Genomic DNA, 20,248 nt, shown 5'->3' on the forward strand with positions numbered 1-20,248 from the left:
TGCATACATACACTCACACAAACACCCACCCACACACACACACACACACACACACACACACACACACACATGTCGGGGACGTACATGCTCCTTGACCATCCCCTTGCTTAAGTTTCACTTTCCTCTGACTTTCTCGGTCAGCTGTAACACGCAGCCCTTGCAGACGCTGAAACCTGAGGAGGCCCGGGGCCTTTGTGCAGTCGACTGAATCTGGACGCAGGGAGGAGGCGCAGATCAGAGACCTGACAAGTGCCCTCACAGAGAGACAGAGAGAGAGAGAGAGACAGAGAGAGAGAGAGAGACAGAGACAGAGAGAGAGAGAGAGACAGAGAGAGAGAGAGACAGAGAGAGAGATGAGGTGGAGCAGGGCAGCAAGCGAGAGAGCAGGAGGAGATAGTGGCGGTACAGCAAGCGAGGGGGAAAGGACATCGCGGCTGGATCAAGTGCTCCCGTTTTTTGGTGTGCCTTTGAATGACAGTGTCATGACACAGTTTTGTTCATCTGCTTTCGAGATGAATGTCTCCACTTTGCTATTTTTATGGAGTAGAGGAATTGAAAAAGAATGGACCAAAGTTGTGTGTAAGTACTTCATTTTTCTTTCATAATTGCAATAATTTACAAAGGTACCCCTCATAAGTTACAATGTCATAAATGTTACAGTGTAAAACAACTAAGCAATAAAATTAATTGTACAGAAAGTATAATTAAGACATTTTAGAAAAAAAATCTCCTGCTATTACACATAAGATAAAGTACACATTTTATGCTTTGCATCATAAAACAGAATAATATTGTTTCGTATAATTGCAAATGACAGTTGATAGCTTATTTTACTGCACATTTTGCCGCTTCTAAGCCTCAGTGGTAATGTAGCTGTGCTTTGTTAGAACTCAGTGAATTAGCCATTAACATTTCATGCCCTATCTCCAGAGCGACATTTTACTCCTGCAGTGTGTCTTCGGCTCGCTCTTAGAGTGGGATCCTGCCGCCGTCGGTGCCTTGGCAGAGGGGTGGAGAACATGCCCTCATCCTCACCCACTCGCAGGTGCTGAAGTCCAGCTCAGGATGGGGAAGCTTCGGTCACTGGTGCTGCTTCTGGTGTCACTGGTGCTTTTAGTCAGCCAAATACCCGCTGCTCTTCCAGGTGAAGTTTTCTCTTGTGTTAGCCTGGATTCCATTGTGTGTGTGTGTGTGTGTGTGTGTGTGTGTGTGTGTGTGTGTGTATGTCGCTATGAGCACATGTTGTCGAAAAGTTTAATGAACTATAAGCTCGTTTTCTAGGCCATTGGGTTTTCTAAGTTATTGGGTTCAGACAGAGTAACCACACACTGTTCGTTTTCTTTCTTAGGTGGAAGTAAGGAAGCGGAGCAAAGGGAAGCCATTCTGAAAGAGCTGCTGTCAATATGGCGGAACGGTGGGAGCTCGTATCCAAGAGGAGACCAGCCCCACCACTCAGAAAAGCCTCAGGACCAGCAGGTCCAAACCGTGGTGCGCAACATCGTTGGGGGACTCAAATCTCTAGGTCTGCTGTCCCCCAAAAACATGGGCCTCCCGTCTCTAAACAAGCCCATAGACCGCCAGCGCCTGTCAGGCTTCCTCTACAACATCTCCACGTACCTCCAGGAGATGGGGGCCGAACTGGAGGAGAGGCAGCCGGCCTTCAGGGAGGAACAGTTCTGGGAGAAGATCCTCTACACCCTCCTGCAGGCGGAAGGTGGCGCCCCCTATGGGCCGTGGGACAGCAGGGTGCCTCCCAGGCCTAGCTTCAGACTGCAGGACCTGTTCCTGTCCCTCCGCGGCAGCCCGCACTGGGACGGCCTGCTGGGATTGGTCCAGAGCATCCAGCATCTGTCCGAGCGGCAGCCGCAGCGGCCCATCCTGGCATTCGTGTCGCAGAACTGGAGGACGATCAGTGCGCTGCTCGACGCGGTGCTGCAGGCGGTGGTGAGCGGCACATACGGGCAGGCCAGCGCCGGGCTCCAGGGCTTCATCTGCGTGCTGCGGGGACGCCGCGACTGCGGGGGCTTCAGCACCGACTGGCTGGAGCAGCTGCTGGGCTTCCTGGAGACGCGCAACTGGAAGCCGGTGCTCAGCCTGCACCCCTCAGACGATCCCAGGGGCGGTGGAGGTGCAGGTGGAGGTGGAGGTGGAGGTGGAGGTGGAGGTGGAGGCAGAGGTGGAGGTGGAGGTGGAGGTGGAGGTGGTGGAAGCAGCGAAGGGACATCGGTGTCCACCGGTCGCCTGAGGCCCTTCAGCCTCCCCCCGGAGGCGGAGGCGCTACTGAAGGACGAGGGCCTCGCTGCAGGGGCGTTCCTTCGGAACCAGAGCCTGTTGGACATTGACAAGCTGGACTCGGTGCAGGCCCTGCTGCTGCAGGCTCTGTGGCGATCGAGCGCCGGGGAGAGGGCAGCGGCGCAGCTGGCCCAGAGGAACCCCGCGCTCCTTCAGAGTCTCGACGGCCTGCGGAGCGGCCTGCTGCACCGCGTGGGCAACTCTGTCTACGGAAGCCTGCGCAGGAAGGTGTCGCGCGTTACCATGGCACTGCTGGACGACGTCAGCAGTGTAGTTGGCGTGCCACAACCGAATCGCCATGGAAGATGCATAGTGGGCAAGTGTAGCAGTTGATGTTTGGTTTGAAGTTTTTGGCAATGGCAACAAGCAGCTTCATTTTTATTGAATTCTCAACATTTCTCAAAATTTATTTTTTTTGTCTGTGGGCTGTTTGGAGAGCAAATATGTAGGTCTTTATAAATATGTAGGTCTTTATAAATATGTAGGTCTTTATTTGCTATGCATAGGTTTGCATCTGTTATCTGCTAGCCTGAGGCCATTACTGTGATGTAGTCAGCAAAAGAGCCACAGCAGGAGTATTTTCTTCCAGTATCTCTGTGAAAGAATCACATGCATTGTGGCAGATTCAGCTTCTCATTTGCCTCATTTTTACCACAATATTTCAGTCTTACTACTCTGTAGTGGCTGCAAGCATATGGGTACAAAAATGAAAAGAATCCCATCAGCTCTCTGTCCATTTAAAAGAATCTTCAATGTTTCAGTGTTCCATAGAATCCCATCAGCTCTGTGTCCATTTAAAAGAATCTTTAATCTCCATATGCTCTCCCATTGAATCTGAAGTTCATTCATTATTTACGTCGAGAGACCCACTCTAATCAGTAAAATCTACTCATTTGAAGGGGCCTAAGTTCATATGATCGTCTGGGCTGAAAGATTTAGCAGAGAACTCTGTCTGACACAGCTTTAAAATCACAAAGGCCATGTTAGTCATTAAGCATATCGCTGTTACCCCAAATCCTATGGTGAGTTCAATCTGCTTGCGCTTTTGTTGATGGCAGTAACCCAAGCCGTCTGGTATTATGCCCGCTGCGATGCTGTTACCACAAGCCTGATTGCCTAATTCAGGAGCCATAGTTTTCCACCAATGTCAATAGAGTTCTGCCATTGTGTGTGATTTGTGACATGTTTGACATTTTTTGTCATTCTCTTAAAAGGTGATCTAAGGCAGCTCATTCTGTGGTAAGTGTTGGCACCAAACTCATTTTCCACATCAGCCTGCTCCCATACTGTATGTCTGCCGTGCATGTGCCTGTGTGTGTGTATCCCTCAGGTGCTTTCTTTTTTTATGAGCCTTTGGACAGAGTGTGTTTCGAGTTTCAGATCAGTTTGCACCTTTGTGACGTTTCCACTGCGTGTGTTGCATCGGGCCAGATAAATCAAGCGCAGGCGACAGTGAAACAAACACCAGAGGCACAGATTCTCAGAGTGCTCTCTCCACTCTCTGTTCTCTCTCTCTCCACTCTCTGTTCTCTCTCCACTCTCTGTTCTCTCTCTTTCTCTCTCTCTCCACTCTCTGTTCTCTCTCTCTCTCTCTGTTCTCTCTCTCCACTCTCTGTTCTCTCTCTCCACTCTCTGTTCTCTCTCTCTCCTCTCTCTCCTCTCTGTTCTCTCTCTCTCTCTCTCTCTCTTCTCTCCTCTCTCTCTCTCCACTCTGTTCTCTCTCTCCTCTCTCTCCACTCTCTGTTCTCTCTCTCTCCTCTCTCTCTCTCTGTTCTCTCTCTCCACTCTCTGTTCTCTCTCTCCACTCTCTGTTCTCTCTCTCTCCTCTCTCTCCTCTCTGTTCTCTCTCTCCACTCTCTGTTCTCTCTCTCTCCCTCTCTCTCCTCTCTCTGTTCTCTCTCTCCACTCTGTTCTCTCTCTGCTCTCTCTGTTCTCTCTCTCTCCTCTCTCTCCACTCTCTGTTCTCTCTCTGCTCTCTCTGTTCTCTCTCTCTCCTCTCCACTCTCTGTTCTCTCTCTGTTCTCTCTCTCCACTCTCTGTTCTCTCTCTCCACTCTCTGTTCTCTCTCTCTTCTCTCTCTCTCCACTCTCTGTTCTCTCTCTCCACTCTCTGTTCTCTCTCTCCACTCTCTGTTCTCTCTCTCCACTCTCTGTTCTCTCTCTCTCTCTGTTCTCTCTCTCCACTCAATTCAATTCAATTCAATTCAACAAGCTTTATTGGCATGAATGTAAATGTTACAGTGTTGCCAAAGCATTCAATACAACAATAACAGTAATATAGATAATAATAATAGTAATACAAATAATGATAATAATAATAATAATAATAATAATAATAATAATAATAATAATAATGAAAATAACATCTGGCTTTTAAATGAACAGAAAAAAACGGAAAAAAAAAAACTATGGATTATTATGTTATTGATCATGTAACATGGGCATAAAATGTTGTTCATTTTCCACTACATCACTGCAGTGAGCACACATCCTCTTTTCAGGGGCCAGCCAGGTTTGCCTGTGTCGCCCCTTTTCAATAGCAAGGCTATGGTCGCTGAGCCTGTTCTCTCTCTCTACTCTCTGTTCTCTCTCTCTCCACTCTCTGTTCTCTCTCTCCACTCTCTGTTCTCTCTCTGCTCTCTCTGTTCTCTCTCCTCTTTCTCCACTCTCTGTTCTCTCTCTGCTCTCTCTGTTCTCTCTCCTCTTTCTCCACTCTCTGTTCTCTCTCTCCACTCTGTGTTCTCTCTCTCCACTCTCTGTTCTCTCTCTCTCTCTCCACTCTCTGTTCTCTCTCTCTACTCTCTGTTCTCTCTCTGCTCTATCTGTTCTCTCTCTCCACTCTCTGCTCTCTCTCTGCTCTCTCTGTTCAATTCAATTGAGCTTTATTGGCATGACAAAAAATACAATTTGTATTGCCAAAGCATACATGTATGTAGTAGTGTGTAAAGATAAAACAAACCATCATGTGTCAGTGTGTGTGTGTATGTGATGGTGTGGATGGGAATGCATGTGTGTGTGTGTGTGTGTGTGTGTGTGTGTGTGTGTGTGTGTGTGTGTGTTTGACTTTTTTGTGTGCTTCACTGATGAAGTGACTCCCTTTGTTTATGGCAAGCATCTATATATCTTGCTGCAACCCTTGCGCTCTTTTGTTCCTCTCCTAATAATATTCGTAGACTTAGATCCTTACATTTTTGAAGGTCTGGATGCATTTCTCTGAATTTAGGAAAAAAATTGATCTCGTATCTCTTTCCATTGGCAGTATTCAGCCAAAAAGTGAAGCTCTGTTTCTATGGCACCTTGGTTGCAGTTGGTGCACAGCCTGTCTTCTCTGGGCAGCCAGGTTTGCCTGTGTCTGCCCTTCTCAATAGCCAGACTGTGATTGCTTAGTCTGTATCTGGTCAAGGTTTTTCTCTGTCTGGTATCAGTGACTGTGGATAGGTAGTCTGCCACAGTGTACTCTCTGTTTAGGGCCAAATAACATTGAAGTTTATTTTGTCTTTTTGTTGTTTCAGTCCAATATGAAAAGTAATTTTGTTTTTCTGCATTTATAATTTGGTTAGGCGAATTGTTTGAAAAATTAGCAAGGTCCTGAGGCTGACTATTAGTTGTGTTAGTAGTACTAGCTGGATGAGGGGACTTGTTTTTACACTCATCTCTTGGCGTTCTCTCTCTCTACTCTCTCTTCTCTCTCTCCACTCTCTGCTCTCTGTTCTCTCTCTCCTCTCTCTCCACTCTCTGCTCTCTGTTCTCTCTCTCCACTCTCTGTTCTCTCCTCTCTCTCTCCACTCTGTTCTCTCTCTCCACTCTCTGTTCTCTCTCTTCCCCACGTTCTCCAGGGGTATCAGACACAACTTGACCTGGAACGCCCAGGCCCTGGGCTTCACCTCACATGGCCCCCCCAGCCGCCCCACCTTCTTGACCTGCCCTCCAGCCGGGAAGGACAGCGGTGCCCCCTCAGCCTCCTCCTCCTCCTCCTCCTCCTCTTCCTCCACCCCACCCACCTACCGCAGGTCCAGGCTCCTTCCCCTGCCTGAGGACGCACTGGTGACGACCCCTGTGCCGACCCCTGACCCCTCGGCCTCGGAGGAGATCCTGGAGGCCGCCTGCAACGACTCCATCCCAGGCCTGACGGGCGTGTCCAACTTCACCGTCTTCCTCTACTGCAACCTCTTCACGGGGTCACTGGACGCCCTCAGCGAGCTCGGGGGGCCCGACCTCCACGCCACCTGCTCGGACGCGGCCTGGTACCTGGCGGTGGCCGAGGAGGACTTCCTGTGGGTGCAGGTGTGCAGCGAGTTCTTTGCGCACGAGTTCAACAACACGGTCTGTGCCAACTCCTCGTTCTGGGTCCACAGGGCACAACAGGTAATCAGAGCAACGTCAGGTTTCAGGGTTCTGTTTGGGTGTCAGGTTTCGGGGTTCTGTTTGGGTGTCAGGTTTTGGGGTTCTGTTTGGGCGTCAGGTTTCGTTCAGTGGGGTGACATAAGTTCAGTGCAGCTCTGCGTTACACCAAGGAGGATGTTTGCTGTGCTGTGCCTACTACTGGAAAATAATCTATGTTGGGGCAGGCTGGATATAGCTTTGCGAGTGTGCATGTGAAATGTAGATTTTTCCCAGGCTGTATCTAGTCATACTGGACAGAAAAAGACCTCTTATGGAAAAATCTTGAGACCACTGTTTTTCAAGATCTTGTTCTTAAAAAAAAAATCATGGTTTTATTAATAAGATCTTAAAACTCTTAAGTCAAATAAATTATTCTAAATGTATAATCTTGAATTTCCCTCAGGCAGCACTTACTAAGGACTACGGGTATTTGAGCCAGTCTAGCATCTCGGAGCTCTGTGTGCAGCTGACAGGGGATGCTCCGGGAGCCTCTGCCCCTGATGCCAGCCAGGACTGCTTGGCACTGCTGGGCAGCCCCTCCATGAATGCCCACGACTTCCGCAGGTGCTTCTTACCCAACGACTCCGCTCTCATTCTGTCCCTGTGTGGAAATGGGTTGACACCTTCCATGGACGGGTCATGGGTGTCCGAATACTGCTCGCGTGTCCTCAACACCACTCGCGGACTCGCGGAGGGGCTCTGTGACTACAGGAGCTGGCACGTCCAGAATTTTGCCAATGCCACCTTGCTGGAGGTCTGCGTCCACACCCCAGGCCTGCGGGACTACATGTGCAGCAACGCATCCCTGTACGCCGAGCTCCTCCACACCCGGCCGTCCCTCCTCCTGGGTCTGTGTCTGGGTCCGGCCGAGGTGGACGAGGGCGCCGGGCAGCCCGGGGCCTCCAGCCCAGGTGGACGCTGCGCCCTCCAGCAGTTCTTCGACCTGCTCCCGGCGCCGTACGCGTTCGACACGTCGCAGCTGTGCGCCGACCCGGTGCCCCTGGTGCTGGACGCGCTGCAGAGCCTGAGCCGCTGTGAGGGCACCATGGACGAGCGCGCCAGCTGGCTGGCCACCGTGAGCTACGTGCTGCGCGTGCTGGACTTCATGGTGGGCCTGTCAGCGGGGCTGGAGGAAGGCGAGCGCGAGGTGCGGCAGGGCCTGGGCCAGGCCATCCTGCTGGCCAGTCTGCTGGACAACGGCTCCTTCTGGGCTACGCTGAGGCCCAATGCCTCCCTCAGCGTCCTCCACACTGTGGGAGTCTTCCTGAGGAAGGAGCAGAACCCAGCCGTCAAGGAGGACCTGCTAAGCTGCTTCAGTGTAAGATGGCGGACAGATTCATTCTGGGTGCCTTTGGGGTCCTCCAGTGAAAATATACCATTTTCTCATGTCTGGAAGTTTTGTGTTGTTCCAAGTTTTCTTGAGTATAATTTGTTCACCCAATTCAATGTTTTCTGTGTGTGGAATATTAAACAGTAGAAGCTGTCGCCAAGAGAGAAAAAATGTATAGGACCTGCAGCCTAATCCGTTTTTGACAGTAGCTGTTGTTTACTGCAGCAGAAGGATAAGACCTCAAGAGGGAAATTAGTTTTCTGTCTGAATCAACAAAACTGAATTGGAGAGGCCCTGGTGGCATCACGCTGATGTGCAGTGTATCTCATTTAACGTTTTGACAGTCCTGGAGCACAGGAGCCATTTGTATTTGGTGGAGGGTTTCATGTCATGCACATGCAGATGAAGTGTCAAGTTGATGACAATACATTTGTCACACCCTTTTCTGAAAAGGCTTGAGAATGTTTTAATGGCCACTTCTGTCTGTCTGTTGGTCTGTCTCTCTCCCTCCCTCTGTCTCTCCATCTTCTGTCTCTCTCTCTCTCTCCAAATATGTCCGTCTGCCTGAATAGCCTGTACTGTGGGATCTGATCCAGAGACAAGGCAACTCCTCTGCCCTCAGAGTCCTTATACAGGTACAAACTAATATACTGCTGTATACTACAAACATGCACTACACTCTCCTTAAGATCTATGCTTCAACAAAGCAGATCCAGATAGATAAATAGATAGATAGATAGATAGATAGATACTTTATTGATCCCTATAGGGGAAATTCAAGAATCCCAATCAATCTCCCCATATCATGTGTTCAGGAGTATCTGAAGATGCCACGGGAGGGCATCCAAATGTTGGTGATGTCAGCTGAGAAGGACGCAGTGAAGAGATTCCTGTCTCACGTCCATCAGAGCTGGGACCAGCTGGACGTGGTTGTCGAGGTAGAGGAAAACCCACCAGATCATTGTCTAGCCACAGCATCTCTGACCCTAAGCTGTTTCTAGGAGAATCCTCTTTTGGTTGTGTGGTAAAAGGCCTGTGACTGCAGGAGGGTAGCTCCACACAGAATGATGAATGAGAACCATTAGGTCAACCCACTGATCTATATGATTGTCCGCATGGATCATGTGGAGTTCTATGAATATCTACTTGAGGATAAATGGCCCCTTGAACCAAAGCAGCGCTTGTTCAGTGCCCTACAGGGCCGTGAGGACTCTATCATTAATCAGTCGGAGAACCCTAACTCAATGTAAGACCGTATTCATCTTTAAGAGGAGCTCAGTGGAGTTGAATATAATTACTCTTGTCTGGCCAAAATCTTGTTACGCAGGGAGGGTTTCCAGAGATAACTTGTAAGCAAGGTCCTGAAATATTACGGTTGCAAGGCAGGCTTTGTGTGTCTGTTTTTTAATTTGATGTTCCTGATAAATCATTTTTGAAGAGCATCAGTCATTTTGGTGTGTTCCTGTTCATAAACCTGTTACTAAGCCTCACGTGTGTTCCTATTTATAAACCTGTTACTAAGCCTCAGGTGTCTTTCTAAGGCCTCCCCAACAGAGCAGCAGGCTATGGAAACCATGACGGCCGCTTTCATCCAGAAGTTTCCACGAGTGACCCCTGACCTATTTGTTGACCTCTCCCAGTTCATCCCCTTCATGTCTGTCTCTGACATCATGAGCTTCCCTGCCTCTTTGATGGTCAATGACAGCGTGTGAGTCATATCCCACCCTCTTCTGTGTCTTGTCTGTTTATATTGTTCTATTCAATTGATTTAATTGTATGTGTAGTTTTTCTTGTTCACAAGTTCATGAACTGAAAGCGTATCAGTTGAGTAAAAACACTGGGATTGAATTACCTGCAGCCCGCGGGGAGATGTGGGTAAGAAGTGCTCTGGAGCTACTGTTACAGCAGGGAATGAGGACACATAGACATGTTACTGTGGATGCACATAGACATGTTACTGTGAATGCACATACAGTAGACATGTTACTGTGGATGCACATAGACATGTTACTAGACATGTTAATGTGGATGCACATAGACATGTTACTAGACATGTTACTGTGGATGCACATAGGCATGTTACTGTGGATGCACATAGACATGTTACTGTAGATGCATGCAGGGTGGAAGGAACTGAGGGGCACAGTTCAAGACAGTGTGTCCTATCGATATTACTCAACATGTCAAATGAAGTTCCTTTTCAAAACTCCACAGCACTCTGCACCATTTTGAGGACCTAAGCCAACTATATGCTGTGGCTTTGGATGTAAAGAGTTAGCTTCTGTAAAGAAAGTGCTTATTGATCATTTACACTGAACCTACACTGAGGCTTTCTACCTGGCCAGTAATGCAGTGATCGTTATTAGGATGGTATGATACAGTATCTCATAGCTACTCTCGCCGTGCTGGCACATAGCATGTAGCATGTAGCATCCCACTCACACAGTTGCCCCTGATGTGGCACAGCTTGCACCACTGCACACATCATTGCTATCATTAAACCTTTATGGGACGCAACAGCCAAGCAACATGACACAACATGACCGTCAGTGTCATTATGATGCTGACAACAACCGCGTGGATAGCTGAGAGCTCTCAGCACAGTGTGCCGCATAACATGACACCTTATGAGGCCAATTAGCCCCGTTGCAAATTTCATTATCAATCCAATAGAAAATGACTTGAGTGTGTTGTGCGTTCTGCTGCCCCCTGGTGGCGGCTCCAGACTGCTGGCGATCCGGGAGCACAGCTCGGTGATGAAGTCCCCCCAGAAGCAGGCGTTTGTCAAGCGGCTGCTCCAGTCGCCCGTGGCCGGTGAGGTGGCCTCCTGGCCCCACTACTTCCTCACCTCCATCCTGCCCCTGCTGCCCCACCTGCCCCTCGGCCATTTCCAGCAGCTCACCGCACAGCAGGTGGGGGTCACTGGGACACAGAGCACTCATAGGAGGCCATGTTGTGTTAGATAGTAAAGCAGTCTTGATTGGGGGATCCCGGGTGTTTTATAGTGCTTCATAAATCTATCAAGATAATCGCAAAAGGGATGGGCCTTATAATGTATGCATGTCAGATAACCCATTTAAGACGGCTATTATCAGGCACATCAACACTTCTTGAGTTCTGCTGTAAAGTCTTTGTATTCACATTGTTATTCTTTGTTTGTGTATGAGCGGCATTTCCGTGTGGGTTTAACAGAGTGGGATAATCTTGTATTGAGACTGATAGCGGGGGTAAATTGGCATATTAATTCTGTTTATTTGTGATAAATATCCCCGCCACGCTGTCAGCCCGTGATTGCGTGTGAACTTTATAGCTCAGCATGGCATTTACACTCAGTAGTGTGACAAATGGTCCCACTGGCCTTTCGACTTCCCCACGGGAATAAATGGTCTCGCTGGCTAAGCTCTGTCCTCATTCAATCCAGGAGCTCACATGTTATGCTGCATGATGTGAATAGAAAATCATTTCAGTCTAGACTAGAGGAAGGATGTGTCAGGTTGTATTATCAGGTTGAAGGAAGTGGCACTGAGGCTTCCTGTATGAACCAGTGAGGTATTTGACATACGTTTGGTCCCGCCCCCAGCTCACTCCTCTGTTGGAGCTGCTGGGTAACAGCAGCCTGGATGCCACTAGAGGGCACCATATCCTCAGGACTGTCTACCCCAAGAAGAGGAACCTGACCAATGAAACCCTACTGAGGTGAAATTCAGATGCAGTGCATACCCATAGGCATCTATTTGGTTGAAATATTTCATTCCGTTTGTCTCAAGCCTGACTAGGTTGCCATCAAGTGTGTCTTTGCAAAAAAAGCTAAGCATCATTCATTTACTTGCGTGGGTTTTGCGTGTCTTTGACACTGTACATTTATATATGCATGGCTTTTGTGTCTTTGACATTGTACATCCATGTAACAATAGGGCCATCTAATTGTTTTGTCATAAGATCCCTGTGAAAGCTAGCGTTGCCAGTAAGACTGAGTGCTAGAGTTCCTTGGGCAGGTTGGGCGTGCTGGTGTGTTACCTGAGCCTAGAGGACCTTCGGCCGCTCCTGTCGTCCTCCCCTCACCCCGCCCTGTGGCAGCGGCTGGCCTCCTGTGTGACTGACGGACTGGTAGCGTCCGACGGCAGGGTGAGCGCTCCATTTCACAAGTCTTTTGTGCTGCTCTCATAATCCTCCTGAAATGCGATGACGTTGTGCGTCTGTGTGTGAATCTCGGAAACGGGGAATGGATACATGAGGCAGGAGGAGATGAAAGCAAATTCACACTCACGTGTCTGTGCACACATGCAACACACACACACACACAAACACACACACACACACATACACCCACACACACACACACACACACACACACATTTTTAATGCTTTTATTTGGACCTTAACTACAGGGGAAGATTCACAGATCCAAACATTGAAGGAAATATGTTACACACTTAGGCAGGTCTTATCAAACACAGAATGCATTGTGCCACTGCATGATTATGGGTAAACATGGCATCATCGTTTCAAGATGGATATACTACCTGTTAATTCAGAAATGGAGTAGTACTTGGCAAGTTTCTGTGCACTTGGCCAGCTTAGTCCACACAGTTGCAATCCATGTAAAACAAGTTTGTGCACATGATACGTTTGCATTGAAACCCCATGTTTGTGATATTGCAGGCAAGTGGCTGATATTTCAACAGCTTGGAGTTCAAACAAGTGTCCATATACAAATCAAAAGAACATCCTATTTCAACAATAGTCATATTCTTAGTATTTTCATATATAATGGTAAAATATATATGGTATATATAATGTAAAGTCCACCAGTCTATCATGCCCTGCTATGTAAAGTCCACTAGTCTATCATGGCCTGCTATGTAAAGTCCACCAGTCTATCATGCCCTGCTATGTAAAGTCCACCAGTCTATCATGCCCTGCTATGTAAAGTCCACTAGTCTATCATGGCCTGCTATGTAAAGTCCACCAGTCTATCATGCCCTGCTATGTAAAGTCCACTAGTCTATCATGGCCTGCTATGTAAAGTCCACCAGTCTATCATGCCCTGCTATATAAAGTCCACTAGTCTATCATGCCCTGCTATGTAAAGTCCAGCAGTCTATCATGTCTTGCTATGTAAAGTTCTTTATAAGAACTGCATCCATTCAGGACATGTGCAGCGGTCTCGTGGTCTCATGGTTAGTGGAGTGAAGAATGCAGTGTGGTTTGTGGTTGCACACACACACACACACACACACACACACACACACACACACACACACACACACACACACACAGGGATGGGCTGGTGCTGTTTTAATAATTTGTCCAGACTTGGTTGTTTTCAGAATACACAATACACTCCCTCTCACATCAACCTCAAGTTTGAGAACTTTAAACATCAGTTTCTTGAGAACTTGAATCATCCAATCGGAACACATGGAGCTGATTATGTGGTTTCCCCATGTATTGCCTAAAGCAACACGATGAAAAATTCATATTTATGTGCCTTGGCATCAATATACTGTAACACCATTTTACACTTACACTGTGCCCAGTTACATACAAATCAGCTACAAGGGTCCTTCCTGATCAATAGCATTACACAGTGCAACATCAAGCAATCTGGACATGCATCTCTGATGCAGTATATAAACTAGTCTATGAGATGTAGCAGACAGGTCAGCATAGTTGATCTGTTGACTGTTTATTAAATAGACACATATGGAAGGTTTGCAAAGTGATTTCATGCTCCCTTCATGCTTCCAAGAGTATTTTTAGTATTTTCAAAATACAAAAATACAGTATTTTATTTTGATACATGGCTTGGCTACTGGCTACTGTATTCTGCAGTTTATTTTTATACACTTAAAATGAGGATATTTCATATGTTATGTATTATGTATTTTTGCCTGTCCCTTTGACACGCACACTTTTCATATGTAATGACACATGTCTATAAACTCACACATTTGAACTCAGCACCCTGACCCTTGGAAGATCAACTAACATGATGCAATCTAATCAAATGAGTGGTCCTCAAATTGCAACATCCTCTTCCGATTGACATCTTCTTTCTCCACACTCCGTAGCCTTTTAGTGAGTAGTTCTAATAGCCAGTCTCGCCCCACGCAGCTGTCCCATTGGTTGGGGTTGGCGCTGGAGTCTCTGAATGCCAGTGCTCTGTCGCCAGCCGCGTTGGCGTCCCTGCGGGGTCTGTTGCCCCAGCTGGGTGCTGACTTCCTGATGCCCGTCTCCTCAGCTGAGCTGCTGCACATTCTGACTCAGCCTGATATGCCCACCTACACACCTGCACAGGTAGGCATACACACACATGCACACACATGTTCAAATGTCAGGAGTCAAATGGGCAACCTTTTAGCTCAGGAGGCAGGAGGAGTTTAGAGCAGGAATTAACTGGCTCACAAGAACAGGGTATTTATCCACCCCCACATGCCTGTGACTATGAGCGTAGATGGTTTCATTTCCAATAAAACTTGTTTGTTTTGGAAAGCAGTATTATAAATCTGGACCGGTATGTCTCTTCCCAGTCAGCCTCAAAAGTTTTGGGCCTCTTGGCTAGTAAACACTGAGTGAAAAACATATTTTTCTGTCATATTTAAAAGCTGTGGGAGATTAGTTTCTCCAGGGATTTGGTGCAACCTGCTGTCTATGTTTCATCCTCCAGGCATTCCAAATACTGGAGCGGATTTCTGAAAACACAAATGTAAGTTGCTCTCTAAATTTCAAACAGGGCTTCATCAAACTTACCACTAGTAGGAATAGCAGGTCTTTCCACAACACTGATAGAAATGTCCTGTTCTTTTTTTTTCTGTTCCCTGCCACCTTCTCATCCCTCTTTTTGTCTCTCTCTTTTCCTTTTCTTTTTTTGCTTTCTGTCTCTCATGCTATCTGTCTTCTGTTCTTCTGTTCTTTCTTTCCATCTATCCCCCTCTCTCTCTGTCCTCTCCTTCCCTCTCTCTCTCTCTCTCTCTCTCTCCTCCTTCCCTCTCTCTCTCTCTCTCTGAAATTCAAATTCATATACAAAAGTTGCTTTATTGGCATGACAAATGGGCACTTTTATTTCCAAAGCAGTTAATACTTAGAAGAAGAATAGAATAAGACATTACAACAAATGCAGATACCGAAATATAGACATTGACTGTTATAAGAAATCAGAATACGTACATTAAACATACAGGTACACTAAAGGAACCAGATCTGTTATCAACAGTACTTATTATGACCGCCGCGCAGCGAAGCGGCGGTCATATAGGTTTAGTCAGATTTTTTTTTTTTTTTTTTTTTTTTTTTTTTTCTTTTTTCTTTTTTCGATGTCCAAATTTCCGTCAATGATTCCCGGACACTGAAAGACCGGGTAGACAAAACTTGGTGGGCATGTAACCCCATATGGATAGCATGGAACCATCGTTTTTCGTTTTGATCTGTAGCCCCCCCGCTGGACTGCACCCCGAAGGAGGGTAGGGCAGACACAGTTTTCTGTGAATATCTCGAGAACCGTAAGGTTTAGGAGGACCATTATTTTTTTTTTGTATGTTGATCTCAAGGCCATGTCAACGCATTCCATAACCACTCATTTCATGTATAGCGCCACCTAGTTAAACACAAAAAAGTAAAAATGAGGTGGTGTAATTGAAGGTATCTGTGACCTAACATAGTCAAAACTGCACGAAATTGGAAGTGTAGGATCATTATGACACCCTCTGTATGCACGCCAAGTTTTGTGGAATTCCGTTCATGGGGGGGCCACAATAAATTAATTTATGTTACTATACACCAACTGGCCTGTAGGTGGCCGGAGACAGTTTTCTGTGAATATCTCGAGAACCGTAGGGCCTAGGAGGTCCACCTTTTTTTTTGTATGTTGGTCTTAAGGGGCATGTCAACCCATCCCATTACCACTTATTTCATGTATAGCGCCACCTAGTTAAAAATTAAAAAAAGCATAAAATTAGGTGTTTTCATCTCAATGTCTCTGGCTGACAAGGTCAAACTGCACAAAATTAAAAGTGTAGGATCATTATGACACCCTCTGAATGCATGCCAAGTTTTGTGTACTTTCGTTCATGGGGGGCCTTACAATAAAATAATTTATGTGTACATTTAGTGACGACACACCAACAAGGATTCCTGACACTGAAAGACCGGGTACACAAAACTTGGTGAGCATGTACCCCCACATGGATAGCATGGAACCGTCCATTTTTCGTTTTCATCTGCAGCCCCCGCTGGACTGGACCCCCGAAAGGAGGGTAGGGCAGACACAGTTCTCTGTGAATCTTTTATGGTATGTTGGTCTCAAGGGCCCACATAAACCTGGCTCATAATCACTCATTTGTGATTTCGCCCCCCCCCCGGTAAAAAATGAAAATCAGTAGGATTAAAAGAAAGCCAAAATAAATATTCATCATCATCATCATGGCTGCATTTTCAGTATTGGCGAAAGTAGTCGCTTTGTCCACTAGATGGCGATCGTTGCAGTGAGACGTAATTTTGTTGGAAGTTAAAAGGGGTTGAAAACAAATGGACGCTTCATACAAGGACTGTAATTTACCGCAGCTTAACATCTAATAAGGATAGGACGATGTTCACATGAAGTGTAATTCCCATTTCTTCTTGAAGCCAAATAAATCTGAGGATGTTTATCGACATGCTTGGTTTTACTGCAGGTAATGCTTAATCTTGTAATATCAATAAGGACCTAGGTAATGTTACCAAGTAGCGTTGGTTGAGTGATGGAGGCATTTGATTTATTGCATTTGTAGAAAACTATAAATGCGGTTATACCAAGCAAATGTATAGCAGCACTGTTTGTATCTTTCGACTGTCATTTATTGCACGTGCTACAAAATCATTCTGTGCAATGGAAGATTTACCAACGCTACACCGGTCTGATACAGTTTTGCCTATACATGCGGAGACTGAGACGCCTGTTTATTTTGTTTTAGGTGCGTGCAGGGTGTGAGAGGGGAATCGATGTGCTTTGATTACAGCTTGGTAGTTGTAGTCTGTGAAATTAAAAGCACGCGTGTGTGAAGTATCCAAACAATGACACCTTCATTTCATTATGGCTGTTTTAGCAAAACACCTTAAGCTACTGTGTAGTAGGTCCCATTTAGAAGTGGCTACTTCATTTTATGCTTTCCTTGACTCATGGAGCTGCGTGGAATGTTATTACAACTTTTCGCCAATGATATGACAGTTTAAGTCCACTTGATACTGTAAGGCGAAGCCATTGGTTTCCAAAGGAGATTTTATTTGTGTCGCTAGCATAGCCTATTGACAATTTATGTTGTCAATAGGCCTACCTTATAATCCTACCTGTAGCTTAGGGAAGCTAACAACTTTCTATTAGGATCTAGTTTGTTAGGTACCGCTTTTGTCATAACTCCCTGATGCATTTTTTGCATTTAGAATAGCCAGAGCGTGTATATCTCAATCGGAAAATTAAACAATATCGGGTGCCTATGGACTAGGCTGGGTGAACCCAGCCTGATCTGCCCGCTATTTATTTTTTTTTGATTTCTTAAAAGATTGAGCTTGGTCTGATGAAAGCCAGACTAGCCATGGACCTCAGTTAAACAATGCAAGGGAACATGAATCAGCCTATATTTGCACTAACAATAACGGACAAAAGCTCTTCAACTTTGGCCCGTTAAAATGTGTATGAACAGTCTAGCGACGATTTCATCAAGGCCCATTTGGACATGTCAGTTATTTGCACCACTGGTTAGATGTAAAACAGCACTTCATTTCAGACTAGGCTACTGTTACTTAATTTGTGCATTAACAATAACGTTTCAGACTACTGTTACTTAATTTGTGCATTGACAATAAAGTATTACATGAACTAAAGATGACTAAAATCTTATGTAGAAGAAGAAACATTCACAAAAAAAATCCATCCATCCAAAAAAATGACCTTTGTTTTTGATAGCTGTTGAAAAACGGCATGGAACTGACAGAGATGTTTTTGTTTATAAATACATAAAAAATAAATAAATAAATAACATTATGCTGATACCTTTTGCTTTTCCCAAATACAATGTAGCCTACAGGTGTAAGTGACCTTTCATCAATCCAGTTGCAATGGATGAACTGTGATGAACTGCCCTACTTGTGATTGTTTAGAGGTTTTAAAGGTTTTATAACAATTCTACATCTTCTTTGGCTATTCTACAATCTATTCACCTTTTCAGCACCAGTAGGGTACTTTCTGTGCAGCCGCACACACACACTCAGGCATGCCAAACAAGCATACACAAAAGTTTCAAGAGTGGGGGATGGAGTAAAATATGGAGACAAATTGAAGTGTGATTTATTTTCGCGGAACGGATGTACAGGACTGAGCGGCGGTCATATTTTGTACCGCTATGCGGTACATCTAGTTTTAACAGTGGTAATTATTACAACTTTATATTTCTAATTTAGAATTGATTTTATTATGCAGTAGGGTGACTTTCTGTGTCTGTGTCTGTGTCTGTGTATGTGTGTGCATGTGAATTCATCAGCTATAGTGTGCTTTGAGTGTGTGTGAGCGTGTGTTTGCTCAGACGTGTGTGTGTGTGTGTGTGTGTATGTGTGTGTGTGGGTCTGGCTTCCAAGTGGTCTTGGAGTAGGGGTAGGGTGTGCGTGTGTGTGTAATGGTGGCCAGTGAGAACATACTGTGCAGCTATAAGACAGCTATCTTTGTATTCACTTAGTAAGGTAATTTACTGGGGCTTGAATTTGGGGTGTTTTTCTTTAAATTTTGTGAAGTAAAGATCACAGACTTATTGGATAGATTTGCACTCAGTTAAAAAGTGCAGCTCTGTCTCAACAACATTGTCTTTACACTCTTGACATAGACGTTTGTTACTTGGAAGCCATTTTTTTTGTTTCTGTGGCTGAGTGGTGCTTGCTGAGTGTATTTCGTCAGTATGTTTCTCAAATTTGTTTATTTTGCTTTTGTTAGGTAGTCTGCTAATATATACACTCTGTCTAGGGCCAAGTAGCATTGCATCTTGCTTTGGCATTTCGTTTTAGATTGCCAAGGTTGATAATAACTCTTGCTATAGGATTGATGAAAATTGCTTAAGTTGAACATGTTGTGTAATTTGGACCTGGTCTTGCCCCCTTAATGTGTGTGTCTCTCTCCGTGTGTGTGTGCTGTAGCTCAGCGTGAGTGTGCTTTGCCAGCTCAGGCCTCTGCTGTCTGGCTTGTCGGCAGGCGTGCTGAGGGACGTGTTGGGGCCTGAGTGGGGCCTACTGGGCCAGGAGGAGTGCCAGTGCTGGCGCCCCCTGCTGTTCACCCTGCGCCCTGCACACAGAGCCCTGCTTCAGACAGCCCTCAGGGAGGTAGGCTGCAATTAGCAGGGGGGGTGGTCAGTTCCAGTCATCCACAGTCTTGTCAAAAATAGTATTTTGTGTTTAATTGGATTAATCTGAGAAAGGGACAGTCTCAGTGCAGTTAGGTCTCCCTTTTTGTATGCTGAGCATTTTCACCTTTCATATTGTGTCATTTATTTATATGAAAGGGGCTGGACAGACGATCTGCAAACACGTCTCTGCATCTGCGCTGTCTTCTGCCCCACATCCCCTTGAAGAGACTCATGACAGGACTGGGTGGAGAGGCCATCCTCACTAACCTGAACCTCTACAGGGACCTACCATGGTCCCCGCAACAGGTATATAGGACACATGTGAACACTCATGCAACAGACTGAACACACTCTCTCTGCAGCACACACACACACACACACACACACACACAAACAATTTCTCTACTTGTTAACATTCTTGGCCCTCTGGCAAATCTGAAACATTGCTTTTATCCAGTGCAGGCCTGCACACCACACACACATAAAAAACACACAACTTCAGGCACATTCACACACATTCTTCCTAATATGCACACCATTACAGGAGCTCCTTTGCAAAACCATTTGTCCCTGTCCGTGTACCCTGAGAGTGCCAGGTTATGCAGAATGCATTTGCATAGCAATTAACTGAGTTGTGGGTGCAGTCAGTCGCCTGTGAACGCACACAAACAAAGGACCTTCCTGGAGGGACCACTGAAGAGGCTCTTCCCTTTAAGAAAAGACAAAACAACATGAAAGTGTTTATCCTCCGTCCATATTAACATCCTATTTACACACACACACACACACACACACACACACACACACACACACACACAAACCCTTCTGGCCCAAACCCAGCCAGCATCGAGAAAGGAGGGAGGGAGTGTGTCATTCGTGAG

The 20,248-nt window shown here is 46.1% G+C and overlaps 1 protein-coding gene across 1 annotated transcript in view; it reads left to right on the forward strand.

Moving 5' to 3' along the window:
- Positions 1 to 348: 348 nt before the first annotated feature.
- LOC125307296 (stereocilin) overlaps positions 349 to 20,248 on the forward strand; it is a 33,074-nt gene continuing 13,174 nt past the window's right edge. The window contains exons 1-17 of the mRNA XM_048263193.1: positions 349 to 579; positions 931 to 1,144; positions 1,349 to 2,128; positions 2,219 to 2,608; positions 3,507 to 3,531; positions 6,128 to 6,656; positions 7,078 to 7,992; positions 8,577 to 8,639; positions 8,820 to 8,942; positions 9,546 to 9,712; positions 10,730 to 10,916; positions 11,585 to 11,700; positions 12,000 to 12,129; positions 14,122 to 14,304; positions 14,675 to 14,713; positions 19,162 to 19,344; positions 19,524 to 19,673. Coding sequence (XP_048119150.1) covers positions 517 to 579; positions 931 to 1,144; positions 1,349 to 2,128; positions 2,219 to 2,608; positions 3,507 to 3,531; positions 6,128 to 6,656; positions 7,078 to 7,992; positions 8,577 to 8,639; positions 8,820 to 8,942; positions 9,546 to 9,712; positions 10,730 to 10,916; positions 11,585 to 11,700; positions 12,000 to 12,129; positions 14,122 to 14,304; positions 14,675 to 14,713; positions 19,162 to 19,344; positions 19,524 to 19,673 — 4,257 coding nt within the window. The 5' untranslated portion in view covers positions 349 to 516. The remainder of the gene's footprint in view (positions 580 to 930; positions 1,145 to 1,348; positions 2,129 to 2,218; positions 2,609 to 3,506; positions 3,532 to 6,127; positions 6,657 to 7,077; positions 7,993 to 8,576; positions 8,640 to 8,819; positions 8,943 to 9,545; positions 9,713 to 10,729; positions 10,917 to 11,584; positions 11,701 to 11,999; positions 12,130 to 14,121; positions 14,305 to 14,674; positions 14,714 to 19,161; positions 19,345 to 19,523; positions 19,674 to 20,248) is intronic.

Source organism: Alosa alosa, chromosome 14, assembly GCF_017589495.1.
Source record: "Alosa alosa isolate M-15738 ecotype Scorff River chromosome 14, AALO_Geno_1.1, whole genome shotgun sequence".
NCBI classification, from domain to species: Eukaryota; Metazoa; Chordata; class Actinopteri; order Clupeiformes; family Clupeidae; genus Alosa; species Alosa alosa.